General features: G+C 65.0%; 1 protein-coding gene across 1 annotated transcript; it reads left to right on the forward strand.

The window, feature by feature from the left end:
* Positions 1-1,051: 1,051 nt before the first annotated feature.
* On the forward strand, positions 1,052-2,918 carry C2CD4C (C2 calcium dependent domain containing 4C). The gene is made up of 2 exons (XM_075524384.1): positions 1,052-1,067; positions 1,439-2,918. The coding sequence occupies exon 2, from the start codon at positions 1,458-1,460 to the stop codon at positions 2,715-2,717; it is 1,260 nt and encodes a 419-aa protein (XP_075380499.1). The 5' UTR covers positions 1,052-1,067; positions 1,439-1,457; the 3' UTR covers positions 2,718-2,918.
* Positions 2,919-15,465: the final 12,547 nt, after the last annotated feature.

Genomic DNA, 15,465 nt, shown 5'->3' on the forward strand with positions numbered 1-15,465 from the left:
ACTGTGGGATGACAGTGCCATCTCTGCAGCCTGATGGCATCCCTGGGGCAGCAGCCAGGGAGGAACAGCTGCTGGCCCCCATCTGTGCCACCGTCCTGCTCGGTGCATCCCTGTCCCCAAGGCTGTAAATCCACGCGGTAGCTGGGCTGGGGGCGATCACCCTGGTTTAAGTCTCCTGCCCCCCTCCTGCCCCCCCGCAGCACTGGGGCCTGCAGCGGTACTCCGTGGATCCTCCTGATGTTTTGCCCCCAGCACTACCTGGGCCGTGTCCTGCCCCAGCACTGTCCCCGCCAGGTGCTGGTGAAACGCGGACATGTGGCACTGCCTCCCCCCGCTCCTCCGGCCACGGTATTAAACCACTTAATGCACTCGGCGAGTCCTTGAGCTCCGAGCCGCCCTGGAGTGCTGTCGGCTTTGTTCAGTGCTTTGATGAGCTCAAGAGCTCGGAGGGGAGAGCGGGCTGCGCCCGGGGGCGGGGGGGAACGGCTCCGTCCCGCCGGCCTCGGTCCCCGATCGCGCTCAGGGCGGGAGGGCGCTGGGGGGCGGGGGGCCCCGGGGCTGCTGCCGTCCCGCTCCCGGCTCAGGGCTCCCCCGCTCCCGCTCCCCTCCCAGCCCCGGCGCTCCCGCGGGCAGGCGGCCGGGCCCCCCGGGGCCGGGCCCCCGCACCCCCCGAGCATCAGCACCCCGGGGCCGCTCGGCCCGGCTCGGTCCCGGTCCCGGTCCCGGTCCCGGTCCCGGCCCGGCGGGCGCGGCGCGGCGCGGGGAAATGCGGGGGCGCCGCGCTCGGAGGATTACGGCGGCGGCGCGGGGAAGGAGCGGGGCCGCCGCCGCCGTATAAAAGCGCGTCCGCGCCCGCCCCGCCCGGGCTGCGGCGGCTCCGCTCCGCTCCGCTCCAGCCGCGGCGGCTCCCGGCAGCTTCCCGCTCGCGGCGGCGCCGGTCGGTCCGGGCATCGCGTCGCGTTCGGCAGCGGCTCCCCGTGCGCCCCGTCCCGTCCCGTCCCGTCCCGCCCCGTCCCATCGCTCGGGACCGGCGGCACCGGCGGCACCGCCACCGCCGCGTCCCTCGGGTCCGTGTCCCTCGGGTTCCTCGGCGCGGCCGGTTCCTTCCCGTCCCCCACCCCCGGGCTGGCGGGTCCCGGTGCGCATCGGCGCGGCCGGTTCCTTCCCATCCCTGTCCCCGTTTCCCCCCGGGCTGGCGGGTCCCGGTGCCCATCGGCGCGGCCGGTTCCTTCCCATCCCTATCCCCGTTCCCCCCCGGGCTGGCGGGTCCCCGTGTCCCTCGGCGCGGCCGGTTCCCTCCCATCCTTGTCCCCGACCCCCCGGGCTGGCGGGTCGCCGTCTCTCGGTGCTGCCGGTTGTCCCCCAGGCTGACGGCTCCGGTCTGCCCCTGCCGGTGCCCAGCCCCCGGTGACAGCGTTGCCCCTCGGGTCTCTTCCAGCCCCGCACCCGACGGCAACATGTGGCTTCTGGAGCGGCTGCGCGGCGTGGCGGAGAACGGCGGGGCACGGGGCACGGGGCCGGAAGAGTCCCCGCGGGGGTCCCGCTACAGCAACGTCCTCACCCCTGACAAGATCCCCGACTTCTTCATCCCACCCAAGCTGAGCGCAGCGCCCGCCGAAGCCGAGGGCCCCGAGCCCCCCGCGGCGCCCGCCCTGGGCCCCTCGGCCTCAGAGCAGAACCTGGCCGGGCACAAGCCCCCGCGCAGCCCCCGGCCATCCAGCCGTTCCCGGCCACGGGCCGCTGGCCGGCACATCATCCAGATTGAGAGCGCCGAGGACTGGACAGCTGAGGGGGGCTTCGGCACCAACGTGGACCCGCAGGCACAGACGGCCATGTCGCTGCCCTACGTGCCCAAGGCACAGACCTCCTATGGCTTTGCCACACTGGTGGAGAGCCCCCACACGCGGCGCAAAGAGTCGCTCTTCCACAGCGAGCACAGCAGCCTCTGTCCCTCGCCGGCCACCTCGCCCAGCGCCCAGCGCAGAGCCAAGCTCAATGGCGAGAGCGGGCCCCGGGCGCCCACTGACCTGGGTGCAGCCCTCATGCACCCCGGCCGCTACTTCAGTGGTGGTGAGAGCGACACGTGCTCCTCGGCCGAGTCCTCGCCCTTCGGCTCCCCGCTGCTCTCCCGCTCCGTCTCCCTGCTGAAGATCTTCAGCCAGGAGAGCCAGTCCAAGGTCATCAAGCTGAAACACTCGGTAGCCCGCAACAGCTCACTGTCCACCGATGACAGCTCAGCCGACACCAGCCCCAGCGCCCAGCGCCGCGCCAGGAGTGCCCCGGCCGGGGGGCAGCCGCCCACTGCCCTGCTGCCCCTGGACCTGCCACCGGGCCGCGACCGGGAGCACAGCCTGCGGCTCAGCCGCGGTGGGAGCCTGCGCCTGGCCGCCGAGTACGACCCCTCCAACGCCCGGCTGCGCGTGCGGCTCATCTCCGCCGAGGACCTGTACGACGCCCTCATCGACCTGCGCAGCATCAACTGCTGCGTCTCGCTGTGCCTCAACCCCGGGAAGCTGCAGAAGCAGCGCAGCACCATTGTCAAGAACAGCCGCAACCCCATCTTCAACGAGGACTTCTTCTTCGATGGGCTGGGCCCCGGCCACGCCAGAAAGATGTCCCTGAAGCTCAAGGTGGTCAACAAGGGCAGCAGCCTTAAGCGGGACACACTGCTGGGAGAGAAGGAGCTGCCGCTCACCACCCTCCTGTCCTGCCTGTAGCTGCTTGCTGCCAGCCCCAGAGGGAGCCTGCCTGTGGGGCTGGGGTGAGGGGGGAGGCCGGCCCTGTCCCCCAGCCTCGCTGGAGGAGGGTTTGGAAGGGCCTCTTGGAGGAGGGACGGGGCCCTGGCAGAGCGTGAGGGTCCCCGCGGGTGGCGCTGCCGTGGGGCTCTGCCAGCACCAGCCCTCCTGCGGTGGGACGGGCAGGGCTGGCAGCCGCAGCCTCTCCCCTCTCCCTGCTCCCTCCCGGGGCTGCATCTCCTGGAGCCCAGCGGGAAGCGGGGAGCCACCGGCCCCATCTCCACCAGGAAGGATGGATGTCACCTGCTGGGCTCTTCCCTCCCTGGTGCCCGTGGTCTCCAGCTGGCCAGCACAAGGTTGGAGGTGGGTAGATCTCTGTAGCATACTTACTGCCACCTCTCTCAAAGCCCCAGCTCCTGGAGTCAGGTGATAGCATCAATCTCAGCTTTAATTTAAAAGACAAGTTTCTAGTCTTGGAAACTGCAGAGAAAATACTGCAGAGATGACCCAAGAGTGGGCCAAGGGAGGTGACCCTGGGGTATGAGTCAGGTTTGTGGTTTTTGAGCCTTTCCTTGACTCTTCCCAGCCTTGCAGGACCGCAGAGATGTGCAAGTCGGCTTGGTCTGACACCCGCTGCCTCCTGGGATGCTCTCCCTGCCCACCCCCAGCAGTGTCCCCTGCCACTGACCCCCTGCAGGAAACCGCTCATGAAGCTTCAGGGGCTTTGGGTTTGCCCAAATCCAGGAGGCTGCCTGTGCCTGTCCCCTGCCCGCAGGAGGGAGATGCCGGGGGCTGGCACTGCCATGGGGGGGCCTGGCACCCCTCGCCCTGGGCACACAGGTGGTCGCGGGCAGTGTCCCAGCAGACGTGCTTACTGACAAAAGCCGAGGCGACAGGAGTAGCCCTCCCTGAGTGCTGGTGGTCTGGCTGGCACTGGGGACATCCCCAGGTGTCACTGGGCAGGGGGGCAGGCTGTGGCTGAGGCTCCCCTACCCTCTGCCCTCCCTCACCTGCCAGAGCTCCGGGGCTTGTGAGCGGCTGCACCCACCAGGCGGGAGGGACATCTCCCGTGGGGCCACGAATCCCCTGTGCCCAGCGGGACCCAGCTCCCTGAAGGGACTGGCCTGGCTCTGCAGTTTCCCTTTGGGGCGGAGTGGGGTGCTCCCACCCCTTCCCATCCCTCCCTGCCATCCCGGTCGACCTGCTGGAGGCACCAGGAGTGGGGGAAATGCCGGCCGGGGCGTTTCTGCGGATGGATAAAACAGACGCCTTGTTGTTGTTGTTTGGTGTGGTGTTACCCATTGCATCGGGCTCTGCATGTTTCTGTGGAACAGTCCCTGCCTGTTGCAGCATGCGTGGACACACACACACACGTGTCCCTCTGTGTTAACCTCTGTTGGTGGCAGTTGATGTTCCTTCCTTGTCCTTTGCAGCAGATGGCAGATTTCAGTGTTGGCTATTTATATCTGAGGCTGATCTTTCCCAGCGTGTTTTACTTCTGTCTGTAAATATGTTTCAGGTACGCGAGGCATGGTTCTGATAGCACGGTGTTTGCATGTCGGGGGGATTTGGGGTGATCGTGGCTGTTTGTTGAGCTTGTGGCTGAAAACAAACCGTGCAGGATGTAAGGAGCAGACACGTCCCTCCTTTGCAGGGGACTTGCCACCTGAGGCTTCCCACCGCTGCCCCAGGAGCCAACACAGGGGATGCTCCCGGCCCCTGAGTGCCCAGGCTCGTGCTGGGGCAGACGGGGGCTCTGGGGAGGGTGGATGGGGAGATGGGTCATGTCCCTGGGCTGGGGGAGAACATCCTGCTCCTGAGCAGACCCGGGGCAGGAAGGCGACCCTGCCCAGCCGGCTGCTGCCCGACAGCCCCATGCACCCCTTGCCGGGGTGCTGCGGTCCCCGGGGTGCTGTGCTTGCGAGGGGCTGGTGGGACCCAGGCGTTGCTGGGGGTGGAGGGGACCCATCAGGCTGCGAGGGGAGGGGGAACAGGAGCTGGGCAAAGATTTTGGTGCTCTATGAGAGGTTTGGGGGCTGATGCAGAGCTGTGTGCCTTTGGGTGTCGGGAAGGGGGATGCTGAGAGCAGGGCCCTGGGCTGCTCCTTGGATTGGGGCTGGCCCTGGGGGGAGACCCAAGGGCCTGGGGGCTTGTGCTGTCCCGTCCCCCCCAGCCTGTCCCAGGGCTGCCTTGCTGGAGTCGAGCGGCGTGTGGCTGTCCGCCGAGCCCTGGGAAGTGCTGCTGTGAGCCCTGCTCCCATGATGGGCGGGAGGGTGGCGTGGGAACCGGGACTGTGGCCTGGCTGGGTCTTTCCTCCCCTGTAGCTCTTTTCTACTGTTCCTGCTTTGATATTTCTGTGGCTGGATTTAATGATGCATTTCTGGAGTGAAAAAATATATTAATACCTGAATGGAATGTTTACAGATGACTTCCCCTTTTTAGTGCAATAAAGTCATTTCTAAAACAGATGCAGGTGGTGCTCCGGCTCCTGGTTTCCCCGAGGTGTTCCCTTTGCTTTTCATCGCTGTGGCTGCAGCATCCCCCTGGCCCTGCTATCCTCCCTGCCGGCTCCCTGTGCCGTGAGGGGTGGGGGAGCAGAGCTGGGACCCTGGCACTGCCCAGCCATGGAGCAGCAACTGCTCTTCTGGGTGGTGCTGCCTGTTCCCGACAGCCTTGCAGGGGCCCAAAGCGCTTCAGAAGCCCTTCCCCGGTGCTGCCGACCAGCCATGGGGTGAGGCGGGAGCAAATCTCCCAGGGAGAACAGGGGATGTGGGGAAAGGGGCTGTTTCTGCATGGGGGGCCCGCGGCCGTTCCGGCTGGGGCAGAGCCGAGCCAGGGCATCGCCTGTGCGGGGACGGGGCTGTGGCGAGGGAGAGACCCCTCCTGCGCTCCCACAGGAGTCCTTCCTCCTCCTCGCCGGCTCCCCCAGCCTGGCCCTTGCGCTCCTTCTCGGCAGTGCTGGTGATTAAGGATATGAGGGTGTTTTTGTGCTCCCCGTTGGCAGCGGGCTGCGTGGGCTGGAGCGCTGCCCTCGTAGGGGCTGGGCGCCCAGCACCCCCAGCCATGAGGCTGTCCTCGTGGGGGGCTCTGAGCTCCAGGAGACCCTCGGGGAGCTCTTTGGGGCACAGCTGAACTCTGAACCCTGGCCGTGCAGGGGTGGAAGCCCTCCCTGCCGCTCTCTGAGCTTCGCAGCCCTTTTCCCCTCAAAATCCCGGCACCTCAAGCTGGCTCCTGCACAGCAGTGGTGATCTGCTCTGGCAGAGTTTTTTGGTGTGAAAACAAACCTGTTGGTTTCTGCCCCACTGTGCCCCCACCGCGGTACTGATAGGATGTGTCTCCCAAGTGCTCCACGGCGTGAGCGATGTGGGTGTCGGATGAGCTGCTCCCGGGGTGTCCCCGGGGCCGTTCCCCTCCCCTGCCCCTCCAGGGAGGCCCCCCCTGCCCGGCTCTTGGCGTTCAGCAGATTACCCTGAGTTTTTCCCCACCTTCCATTTCTAAATGTGCTTTTAGCCAGATGCTGCTGAAGAAAAGAGGGAGGTCTGTCTGTTACCTAAATGCCATTTTTCTAATTTCCACCATTCTAATAATTTGTCATTTTTGGTAGAAATAAAGGCTGGGAGCACTAAACAGATCCGCCCTCTCTCCTCCTGCCCCCACAAGGGCAGAGAAAACAGCGTGGCGAGAGCTTGGCAGGTGCCAATAATTTAAGTAGTGCTTTTTCTAGAGGTGTAAAGCTACAGTAGTTAGCGATAAAATGAGGCTGATTAAGTTAGTCTTAACTAGAGTGGATGGGGTCAGCCTGAACGCACGAAAAATCGCTGGAAAGTGTTCAACATTCAAAGTGCTGGAAGCAGTCAGAGGGGTGGAGAGGGGCGTCTTGTGGGGGAAGATTTAACTCTGAATTTGTAATCGAGTCATTGTGGGAAGGAAATGCAGCTGCTTCTCTGCACTCTGGGCTGGGCCCGGGAGGGCTGGGTCAGGCTGAGATGAGCCTCTGAAGTGGAAGATGCTGGTGGTGGCCGGGGGGAGCAGGGGGATACATCCCCTCTCCACAGTGCAGCCCCTCGGGCCGGAGGATGCCCAGGTGAAGCGCAGCTGTAGGAGGCTGCCAGGGGAGAGCCTGAGGCTGAGGCGGCTCTGCCCATCGCTGGCGATGCCCACGCCGAGGGATGCTCGAGCCCCAGGATGCTCGAGCCCCCGTGTGGGGGTTTCTCCAGCCAGGGGCTCCAGGCCAACACGGCCGCATGCAGGTTGTGCTGGGGGACGGCACGGTGCGCATTTGGGTGGCATGATGTGTGCAGGAAACTGAGGCAGAGAGGGGAGATGGCTGGATGCGGAGGAGCCGGTGCCAGCTGCGGCCTCCTTTATCCTTATCTCCAGAGCAAGATTCACCTGGGCGAGACGTGCACACAGATCTCGGCTATTTTTAGTCCTGTGTTCCCACAATGCGAGGACTCAACTTCTGAGAAAATTGCCTGGACCTCATTTAGCTGCGTGTGTGATGGCTGGTGAGGGAGGGAGAGGGCAAATTAGGGGCTCAGTCTCATAGGGGCTGTGTGGTAGGGCTGGGACTCCCTGGGGAGGGTTTCCCAGGGAGGAGGCCAGCAGGGCTGTCCCTGTGGGAGGATGCCCTGTCCCTGTCCTGTCCCCTAGCCAGGCAGGGGGGTCCCAGGGCCGAGCGCTGTCCCCAGCCGATGCTCGGGGGTCCTCAGCAGGGGCTGGGGCTGGGGCCGGGACAGCTTTTGGCCGAGCAGGGCAGCAACGGCTGGCTCTCCTCTCCAGATTTTCGGGTGCTGTCAGGTCTAGGGGAGCCCCGAGTGCCCCCCCGGGCAGCCCCAGCCCTGCCGGGCCGTGTCCCCTCCCACCCGACCCGGCTGCCGATTTACCGTTTTGGTCAGAAAAAGCATCTTCTGTTGCCTGGCAACCCTCGGCTGCCCGGTCTCTCCCGCCCGCAGCCCCCGCCGTGCCGGTGCCGGTGCCGGGGGTGAGGGGCCTGCTCGGTGCCGGAGGGGGGCACGGCACATGCGAAGCTGCCGCAGAGTTTCCCGGGCTCTGCGTTTCTTGGGGGGCCCTGGTGTGCTCCCGGCCCTGTGCCCGAGGTGCAAAACCACCGCCTGCCGTGGGCTCGCCGCTGGCAAGCGCAACCTGCCGCCTTCACGCAATGGTTCCCCCAGGACGTGATTCACCAGGCCAACAAACAGGCAACCGCATCCAGCCATCAGGAAAACCTCCAGGGGAGAAGAGCCTGGCTCCCGCTCGGGGCGAGACCCCCGCAGCCATCGCTGCCCTGCGGAGGAGCGACAGCTCTGCAAAGCGCAGGCACGCCCCAGGTTTGGCAGCAGCCGCCCTTGCAAGCCCCCCACCTCCTGGAGCAGACGTGGAGGCAGCCCCCCGCCCCCGGCCGTGGTCTGGCTCCCAGCCAGCACGGTGGGAGCGGACGGTGAAACGGCCTCACGCCCGTCGCCGGCTGTCAGCCAGGCTGGAGGCACGGGGGGGCTGCGCAGGGGCGGTCCTGCTTCGGGGCCAGCTGGGTGCCCAGAGCAACTCTGCCACGCAGCTCTGGGCACCTGGGACTGGCCGGCGGGATGCGCTGCGTGCGGGACCGGGCGTGCGGAGGCATGGGGTGGGCACGGGCGTGTGGCAGGGAAGCGGCGAGCACGCCCCGGGCAGCACCGGCTGCATGCGAGCATCGGCCTCCCCCGGCACGCACGCTCCTTTGCTTTATTGCAAGCATTCATCTTCCATGGCAGCGTGTCTGTTTTAAAGCAGAGAGGAGAGACTCCCACTGTTACTGGGAGGAAAACAGAACTTAACTGAATCCCACAATCCCTTGTAGTCACATCAGGCGAGAGAGAAAGCCAGAGGAGAGCAATTCCCCCACCACGCTCCTCCCGGGCTCCTGTGCCCTGGCACCCTGGACTGGGCACCGGTTGTGCCGTGCCAGCTGGTAGTCCGTGCTCCTCCAGGGGACACAGGACCCCCCGGGCTGGGGGACCCAGGGGTCCGATGGGAGCAGGGACGACCTGCGGCTTCTTGTCAGCCCTGCGGCACTTGGTGGTTTGCTAAAAGCCAGCGCCGTGGAAGCAGCAGCTGCTGGGGTGTCCCCAGGGCAGGTAGTGCTGCCTGTCACTGCCAGCCCTGAGACGCACGCTTCGTGTATTTTGCTTTTCCATTTGAGCTTTGCTCTCCTACTTTGGGGCTGGCAATCTGACAAGGACCTGGGGCTGGGGGCCAGATCCTGCCTCCGTAGCCAGGGAAAGGCAGCGAGCAGACTGGAAGCACTGCCTCAGATTCTCCCTCCCCATCTCCTCTGGCAGAGGAGAAATTAATGCAAGCCCCTGGAGCCAGCGCAGGCTTGGCTCAGGCTGGGGCGGGCGTACGGACCGCGCCGGGGGAGCGTGTGGCTACGAGGGTGGGTGAGGGCAGAGGCTGCTTTGTGAGGTGAGGGATCTCTCCCTGCCTCTCCTCTCTGTCTCCAGCGACCTGCTCTTCGCTAGCTGCCTGCTGGAGTTTTAAATGCTGCCTTTAAAATGTTTGCAAAATGCCCAAAGCATCAAATAGGCCCAGGTGGGAGGGAAAAAACCGGCATAAACAAAGCAGACAGGAGGATTTGTTAAACGCCAGCAGCTGCTGGCAAACACTTTAATATCAGTGCAGACGGGCGCCAATCGATACGGCATTTGGGGCCGCGGGCTGATCTCCACTCTGCACCCGTGGGCTGACACCAGCGCTCGCTGGCTCCCGCACAGGGGGGCTCTGGCTGAGCCGGGGGCAGCTCTGCTGCAGGGGGTCCCGCTGTGGTGGGGGGCACCCAGCCAGACCTGGAGCGCCGGGGCGGGGAAGGCCTGGGAGATGCTCCGGGTGCCGGCCAGGGCAGAGCTCCATTTCCCCCTCTGCTTCCCCACCCGGACCCCAAGCCCCCGGGCAAGGGGACACGGCTCCATCTCCCTCCCTTGGCTCTCCCGGGACGGTGGCAGCCCCGCGGCCCATCGGGGCTGTGCTAATGCCCCTGCCCGCTCCGGGGCCGTTTGGGTGCGAGCCAGGCGTGGGACCGCATCTGCCATCGCGGGCGAGTCTGGCCAGCGGAGGCAGCGCCCAGAGACGGTGCTGGACACACCGCAGGAGCTCCTCTGGCATTGCCATGGTAATGGAGATAACGGCCGCTGCCAGGCGGGAACAGGGAGGGCAGGGAGCTCGGGCAGGCTGAGCTCGCCCGGGAGACGTCACCGGCCGTGCTCATCTGCACCGGGGCAGCACCGGGAGTCCCAGCCCAGGGTCTGTCACGCCGATGTCCCCTGCCCGAGCCCCGTGACAGCCCGGACGGCGGTGAGTGTGTCCTCACTGCAAGTGAAGCCCTCAGCACCCCTCGTACCTGTGACAAAGCCAGAGGTTGCACTGGGCAATACATAAAAATATACATTCAAAACCTCAAATCTCACCGCTGCCAGGTTATAATTAATTCCTATTTGCAGCTCAGTCCAATTTCCCTCACACAGCTCCCAATTCAATCCAATTGCCATATGAGATTTCTGTAATCGCTAATCTTATCAAGCACATCAGTGTGAAGTGAGAACACTGCAATTAGCAGGAACAGGAGCAGCAGGTGAGCTGCCGCTCGGTGAGTATTTATTCCACCTGTGCCAGGGGAGGACGTGCGCTTGGTCGAGTGCTTGCTGGGGCCACCCTGGGCAGGGTGGGAAGGGAGGGACTGAGGCCTGCAGCTGCTGGGCACCCGCAGCCCTTGGGAGCTCCGCAGGCAGCATGGTCACGCCGTCAGCTGGCCAGCCTCTGCCAGGGAAGGGGCTCGCCTCTCCTGGCCCCACCATCCCTGGGGTGCTGCCAGGGGAGCCGAGAGACCTGAAGAGGATGCTGGTGAAGTGTCCTTAAAGAGCACTGCCCGCGCCTTGGCTTGTCGCTGGAGATGAAGCGTCAGCTTTATTTTGGGGTTTCCTTGCTCCTCTTGCTGTTGCTCCCGGTGCCGCAGCCCGGCTCCGTCCCAGCCCCACTTGGGTGCCCCTCGCTGAGCAGATGGAGACTTGGGCTTTAGGGGCAGGGGGAAGTCGCTGGTAGCCCGATTGCCGGCAAAGCATCACCCTTCTTTTAGCAGCTCTTGCTCCGCATGGCCGCGGAGGAGGCAGGTCCTGCTCCCTGTCCTGGTCTGGGCAGCGCAGGAGGGACCCACCGGTGGAAGGTGAGCCATGCATCCCACCCTGTGTGATCACCCGTGTTACTGGACCCTGGAGGAGCCCTGTCCCCCAAACCCTCCCCAGCAGGCTCAGGCAAACAGGGTATAAACCCTCAGGAGATCCTGCTCCAAGCTGCCACTGGGGGACTGACGCGCTTTTTTGCTGACAATCTGTTCCCCTCCCACTGCCGCTGGCTGCTTGCCCACAGCGTCTCCTGGCAGAGGCGTCGGGCGGTGGGCGCGGGTCTGGCCGCTGGGCCGATTCGCCAAAAGCCCCTGGGTGCCACGGAGCCAGGCTGGGCTGAGCGGGCAGCTCCCCGGTGGCAGTGGGGTCACTGCCTGCGCTGGCAAACCTGGGGCCAGCCAAGCCTGCAGAGTGGCAGCTGGGACCAGGGAGCAGCCGTTAGCCTTCCTCGGATCCTCCTCCAGATCAGGCGGGTGATCTTCAGCTGGGATGGACGGGGCTTCACTCACCTGGGAGCAGCCAAATTATTTGTGGTTTTTGCACAGCACGGTGAGGCTGGGGTGCCTCAGCCCTGGGCACCACCGATGCCAGACGTCCATGGGGTGCAGGGAGGTGGCTCAGACAGCCCCGAGCTGCGCCTCGCTGGCACCAGGAGAGCATTGCCGAGCACCGTTCCCTGCGCATGCGGGTGCCCCCCTGATGGCACACGGCGGGGGGTGTCGGGGTCCCCACCCTCGCTGCAGCTGTAGCGTCCGTAGGGTGGTGTTGCACGGGCACCTACCAAAATCTCTCGCTTCGCCACCCCCAGCCGTCTGTCGCTGCTGACACTCACCGACAGGAATAAACTCCAAACACCTACCATATGCTTTGCTACTTCTGCTGCCTGCGCTCACTTGTTACTATATATTTCCAAAGCCGGGGCTGCCTCTGCGCAAGGCGGCTGGCAGGCCGTGCCCCGGCGGCGGGGAGACAGGCTGTGGGGCGGCGCCATGGGGACACCGGAGTTTCTGGCATCCCTGTGGCAGACGAGCGTGGCAGGTCTCTGCCCTTTGGCGGGCTCAGCCCTGCTCAGGGTGAGCGCCCGCTTCCCGCGCGGCACCGGCTCCGGTGCTTGTCCAGGGCATGGCTGGCTGCAGCTCCTGTGCTGGCAGCTTGGGTGCCGGCGGGGCCAGCTGGTCCTGTCCTGCAAAGGAGCTCGGCACGCCGGCGATGCGGCCCCTCCGTGGCAGGATTGGGCCCGTCCATGCTCTGCCCCGGGCACTGCGGCTGGCTCACCGCCTGCCGTCGCGCCTCACGGGGCACTGACAATGCACCCGCCTGGGCGGTGCCGCTGAGCCTTTGTCCCACGGCCCCGGTCTGCGTCAGCCCACGCCAGAGCTGGATGTGGCACCCGGAGCCATGCTTGCCTGGCTGGGAGCAGGGTGCCGGCAGCATGGCCTGTCCCCTGCGTCCCTCGCTGGGATGGGGACATGAGCCAGCGTGGCAGCTTCAGGTTCTGCTGGTGGGAGCTGCATCCCCAGGACTGTCGTGAAGGAAAACCACGGAGGAGGGTGTGGCGAGTGGCTGTCAGTGTGTGTCCCCGGCCCGTGGGAGCTGCAGGGTCCTGTGCAGGGACGGTCACTGCCCTGCCCTGGCAAGAGGGAGATTTAATCTCAGCGTAAAGGCACTGAGCAGAGCCGGTCTCTTCTCTCCCCTCAGAGTGGTTCCGTATGTTTAACGATCCTTGCAGCTGGGAAAATTCATCTTGCTTTGAGAGCGGATGCATCTCAGTGCATCCTTCAGGCGCTGGATCTGGTGACGCCGTGAACAACAGAAAGACCTTTGTGGCAGAGCGCGGCTGGGCTCAGCTGGCGCCTGTCCTGCTGCCTCGCACTGTCATCGCACCCCACGTGCCGGAGAAGCACCCCGGGGCCGGGCAGGGGGCCGGGGACGTCTGGGTGTGTGAGCAGAGCCAAGTGCCGGCTGCCTGCTTCCCTGTGGCATCCCGCATCCTGCGCGTAGTTTTAATTGCACCATGTGGCTTTGATTCCTGGTTTTAATTGCAGCCTAACGAGGCTGGGGCAGCAGGAGAGGAAAACATCAAGCTTAAGGGAAACAAATCGGGAAAGAAAAGAACATTTACTGGTGACTAATAGGTCCGTGGCTCGGCGCGTGTGTGTTTGCCTGCCACAGCGCGGGACGCTGCCAGCACAAGGAAGAGAGGGGATTTCTTCCACGCACTTGGCAAGCCGAGCCATGCGATGCAGCGCAAGGAGAGCAGATTTTTCCTGAGCCCGTGCCGTTTCCGCGTTATTTTTAACCCCTGTTGCACAAAAGCTGCCTCCCCCCCCCCCCCAGTAACCAGAGTGGATTTTGCCTGCTTGCACAGGCAGGGTCAGGGCTAAATCATCTCATGATAACAGATGGGCCCATTTACACCCCACGCTGGTCTGACCAGAGGAAATCAAGAGTAATTTGGTGCAGAGGAAAGGAGGAGAGTTTCTGGTGCTGGCACCCGGAGCCCTGGGGCAGCCACCACCCTGACAAAGGCCGCTGGGCGAGGGACGAGTGCGGCACTGGGGGTCCCCGAAAATGAGCCGGATTCCCCGGGGAGGCTGCGGCACCTCCTCCCCGGCATGCCCTGGGCTCTCCAGCCCCAGTCTGTGCCATGGGGCATGGAGCCCAGCGTCCCCAACAGCCTCTGTTCGGGGGCAGATGGGGTCCCTTTGCAAGCTGTGGCCGGGGAAGCTTTGCTGTCCCAGAGAGGGATGCCAGGGACAACCCCGTGGGCAGGCTGGATGGGGCATGGGGATGAGGACAGGGATATGGACATGCCAGCACAGCTCAGCTCTTGCCCTGACCCCCATCCTGCTCCTCTTCCTCCCTTGCAGGGGCCACCTCTGCAGCCATTTGTGCGGCTCCGGTGCAGCTGCCCAGGCTGTTTTCCCTGTGCCGTGAGGGCTGGGATCTTGTTACCGAGCTCGTTGACTTTGAGCATCTTGGAAACCGGCACTTGCTAATAAGACAAAAAGAATGACAGCAAATAAGCCCAGCCACGGGAACGTGGCTGCCTCATCCAGCATTTTTTATTCCCCCACGTTCTCCCCCTTCCCTCCTTTGCGAACGGATTGAAGCCACTGTAATAAAATTATTAAATAAAAAAAAGCTGTAGCCCCCACCTCAATGCAGCAACCATGGAAACTGGATCAAGGGGACACCTGTACATTTCCATTCTGGGCTCCCGCTATCTGAATAGACAGAGGAGCGCTAATTAAAAACCCAGCATGAGTGGCAGGCGGAGGGAAGGAGCTGGCCCCGGGAGAAGGGGTGCATGGATTGGAGGCATGCCAGCACCGGCGGGCGCAGGGACGGGGCCTGCCAGGTCTCCAGCGAGCCTCAAACGCCATCTGACGCTTTCGTCTCCCCCGGCTCCTGGATGCCGAGCGGGCGCTCGCTGGCCGCCGGCTGCAGCATTAACAAGGCGGCTCCGGCCCCTGCCTGCCAGCCCTGCTGCAGCCCTTGCTGCCGAGGGGCCCTGGGGACCCCGTCCCAGCCCCGGAGACGGTGCCCAGCGGGGCAGGGCAGAGCCAGGACACAGGGCCGGAGGGTCAGGGTCTTTGCCTGGGGCCAGGAAGAGTCACGCTCCTGCATCGTGGTCCAGGATCCTTCTGGGGCACGGGAGCGGCAGGGGGAAGGGAGAATCTCCAGCGGCACCTGCTCCCGTCCCACGGGACAGCCCCGGCAGGCGCTGGCGGCCACGTCACCCCGCCCCAGCGGCAGCGCCAGGCACCGTCACGCCTGGTCCCCCCGCGGCTGGGGGCGGGAGGGCAGCGGGCGGCGGCGTGGGGGCGAAGCGAAGCGCGAGATCTCGCACCTCCCACGGGGAGGGCGAAGGCTGCGGGGAGTCTGCCAGCCTGCGCCGCCAGCTGCCTCCCTGTGCCGACACGGGTGCCAGCGCCGCGAGCGGCATTGCCTGCACGGCTCTGGCAGCTGCCTGGGTCTCTGCCGATCCCGGCACCGGCCTGGCAGCTCCTGCATCCCCCTCCTCCGCCCCGGCCCTGGCTGGAGGGTGGCTGGGGCATGCGCAGGCATCGCCACGCACAGCGCCTGGGCGGGTGCAGCGGGGCTGGTGCTCTGGGACCATGCGGGACAGTGCTCCAGGGCCGTGCGGGATGCCCAGGAGCAGAGCGGCTCTCCGTCCCTTGCCACACACCTTGGGGCTTGTGCTGGATTCTAGGTTTTTAACCGTTCCACCAGGAGGAAGCTCTCCAACCTGGCACGTGAGCACCCAGGAGGAAAAGGCTGTGTTTAACCTGCAGGTTTATTTTTACTGACAGCGAACGGCAGCGCCTGGAACATTCCCCTGCTTGGAGTTAATTTTTGCTGAAGCTTAGTTTTAGTCATTGTTGTCTAAACCTGTCTCCTCCACATTTATTCCATGGAAAAGCTCCTGGAGCTCAGCTCACAGCATTTCAGTGGCCCCAGGGCCGGTGCCCGGTGCCCAGCCACCCACTCCTGCCAGCCCACAGGAAGGTCAGGGCAGCCCCCGGCTCTGCTGGCAGAGACCCCCAGCTGTGGGGAGAGCGGCCCCGGCCCTGCCG

This window comes from Mycteria americana, chromosome 24 (assembly GCF_035582795.1).
Source record: "Mycteria americana isolate JAX WOST 10 ecotype Jacksonville Zoo and Gardens chromosome 24, USCA_MyAme_1.0, whole genome shotgun sequence".
NCBI classification, from domain to species: Eukaryota; Metazoa; Chordata; class Aves; order Ciconiiformes; family Ciconiidae; genus Mycteria; species Mycteria americana.

What these genes read in the sequence shown, in the direction of transcription:
- C2CD4C (XM_075524384.1), top strand. Translation starts at nt 1,458, where the DNA reads ATGTGGCTTCTGGAGCGGCTGCGCGGCGTGGCGGAGAACGGCGGGGCA.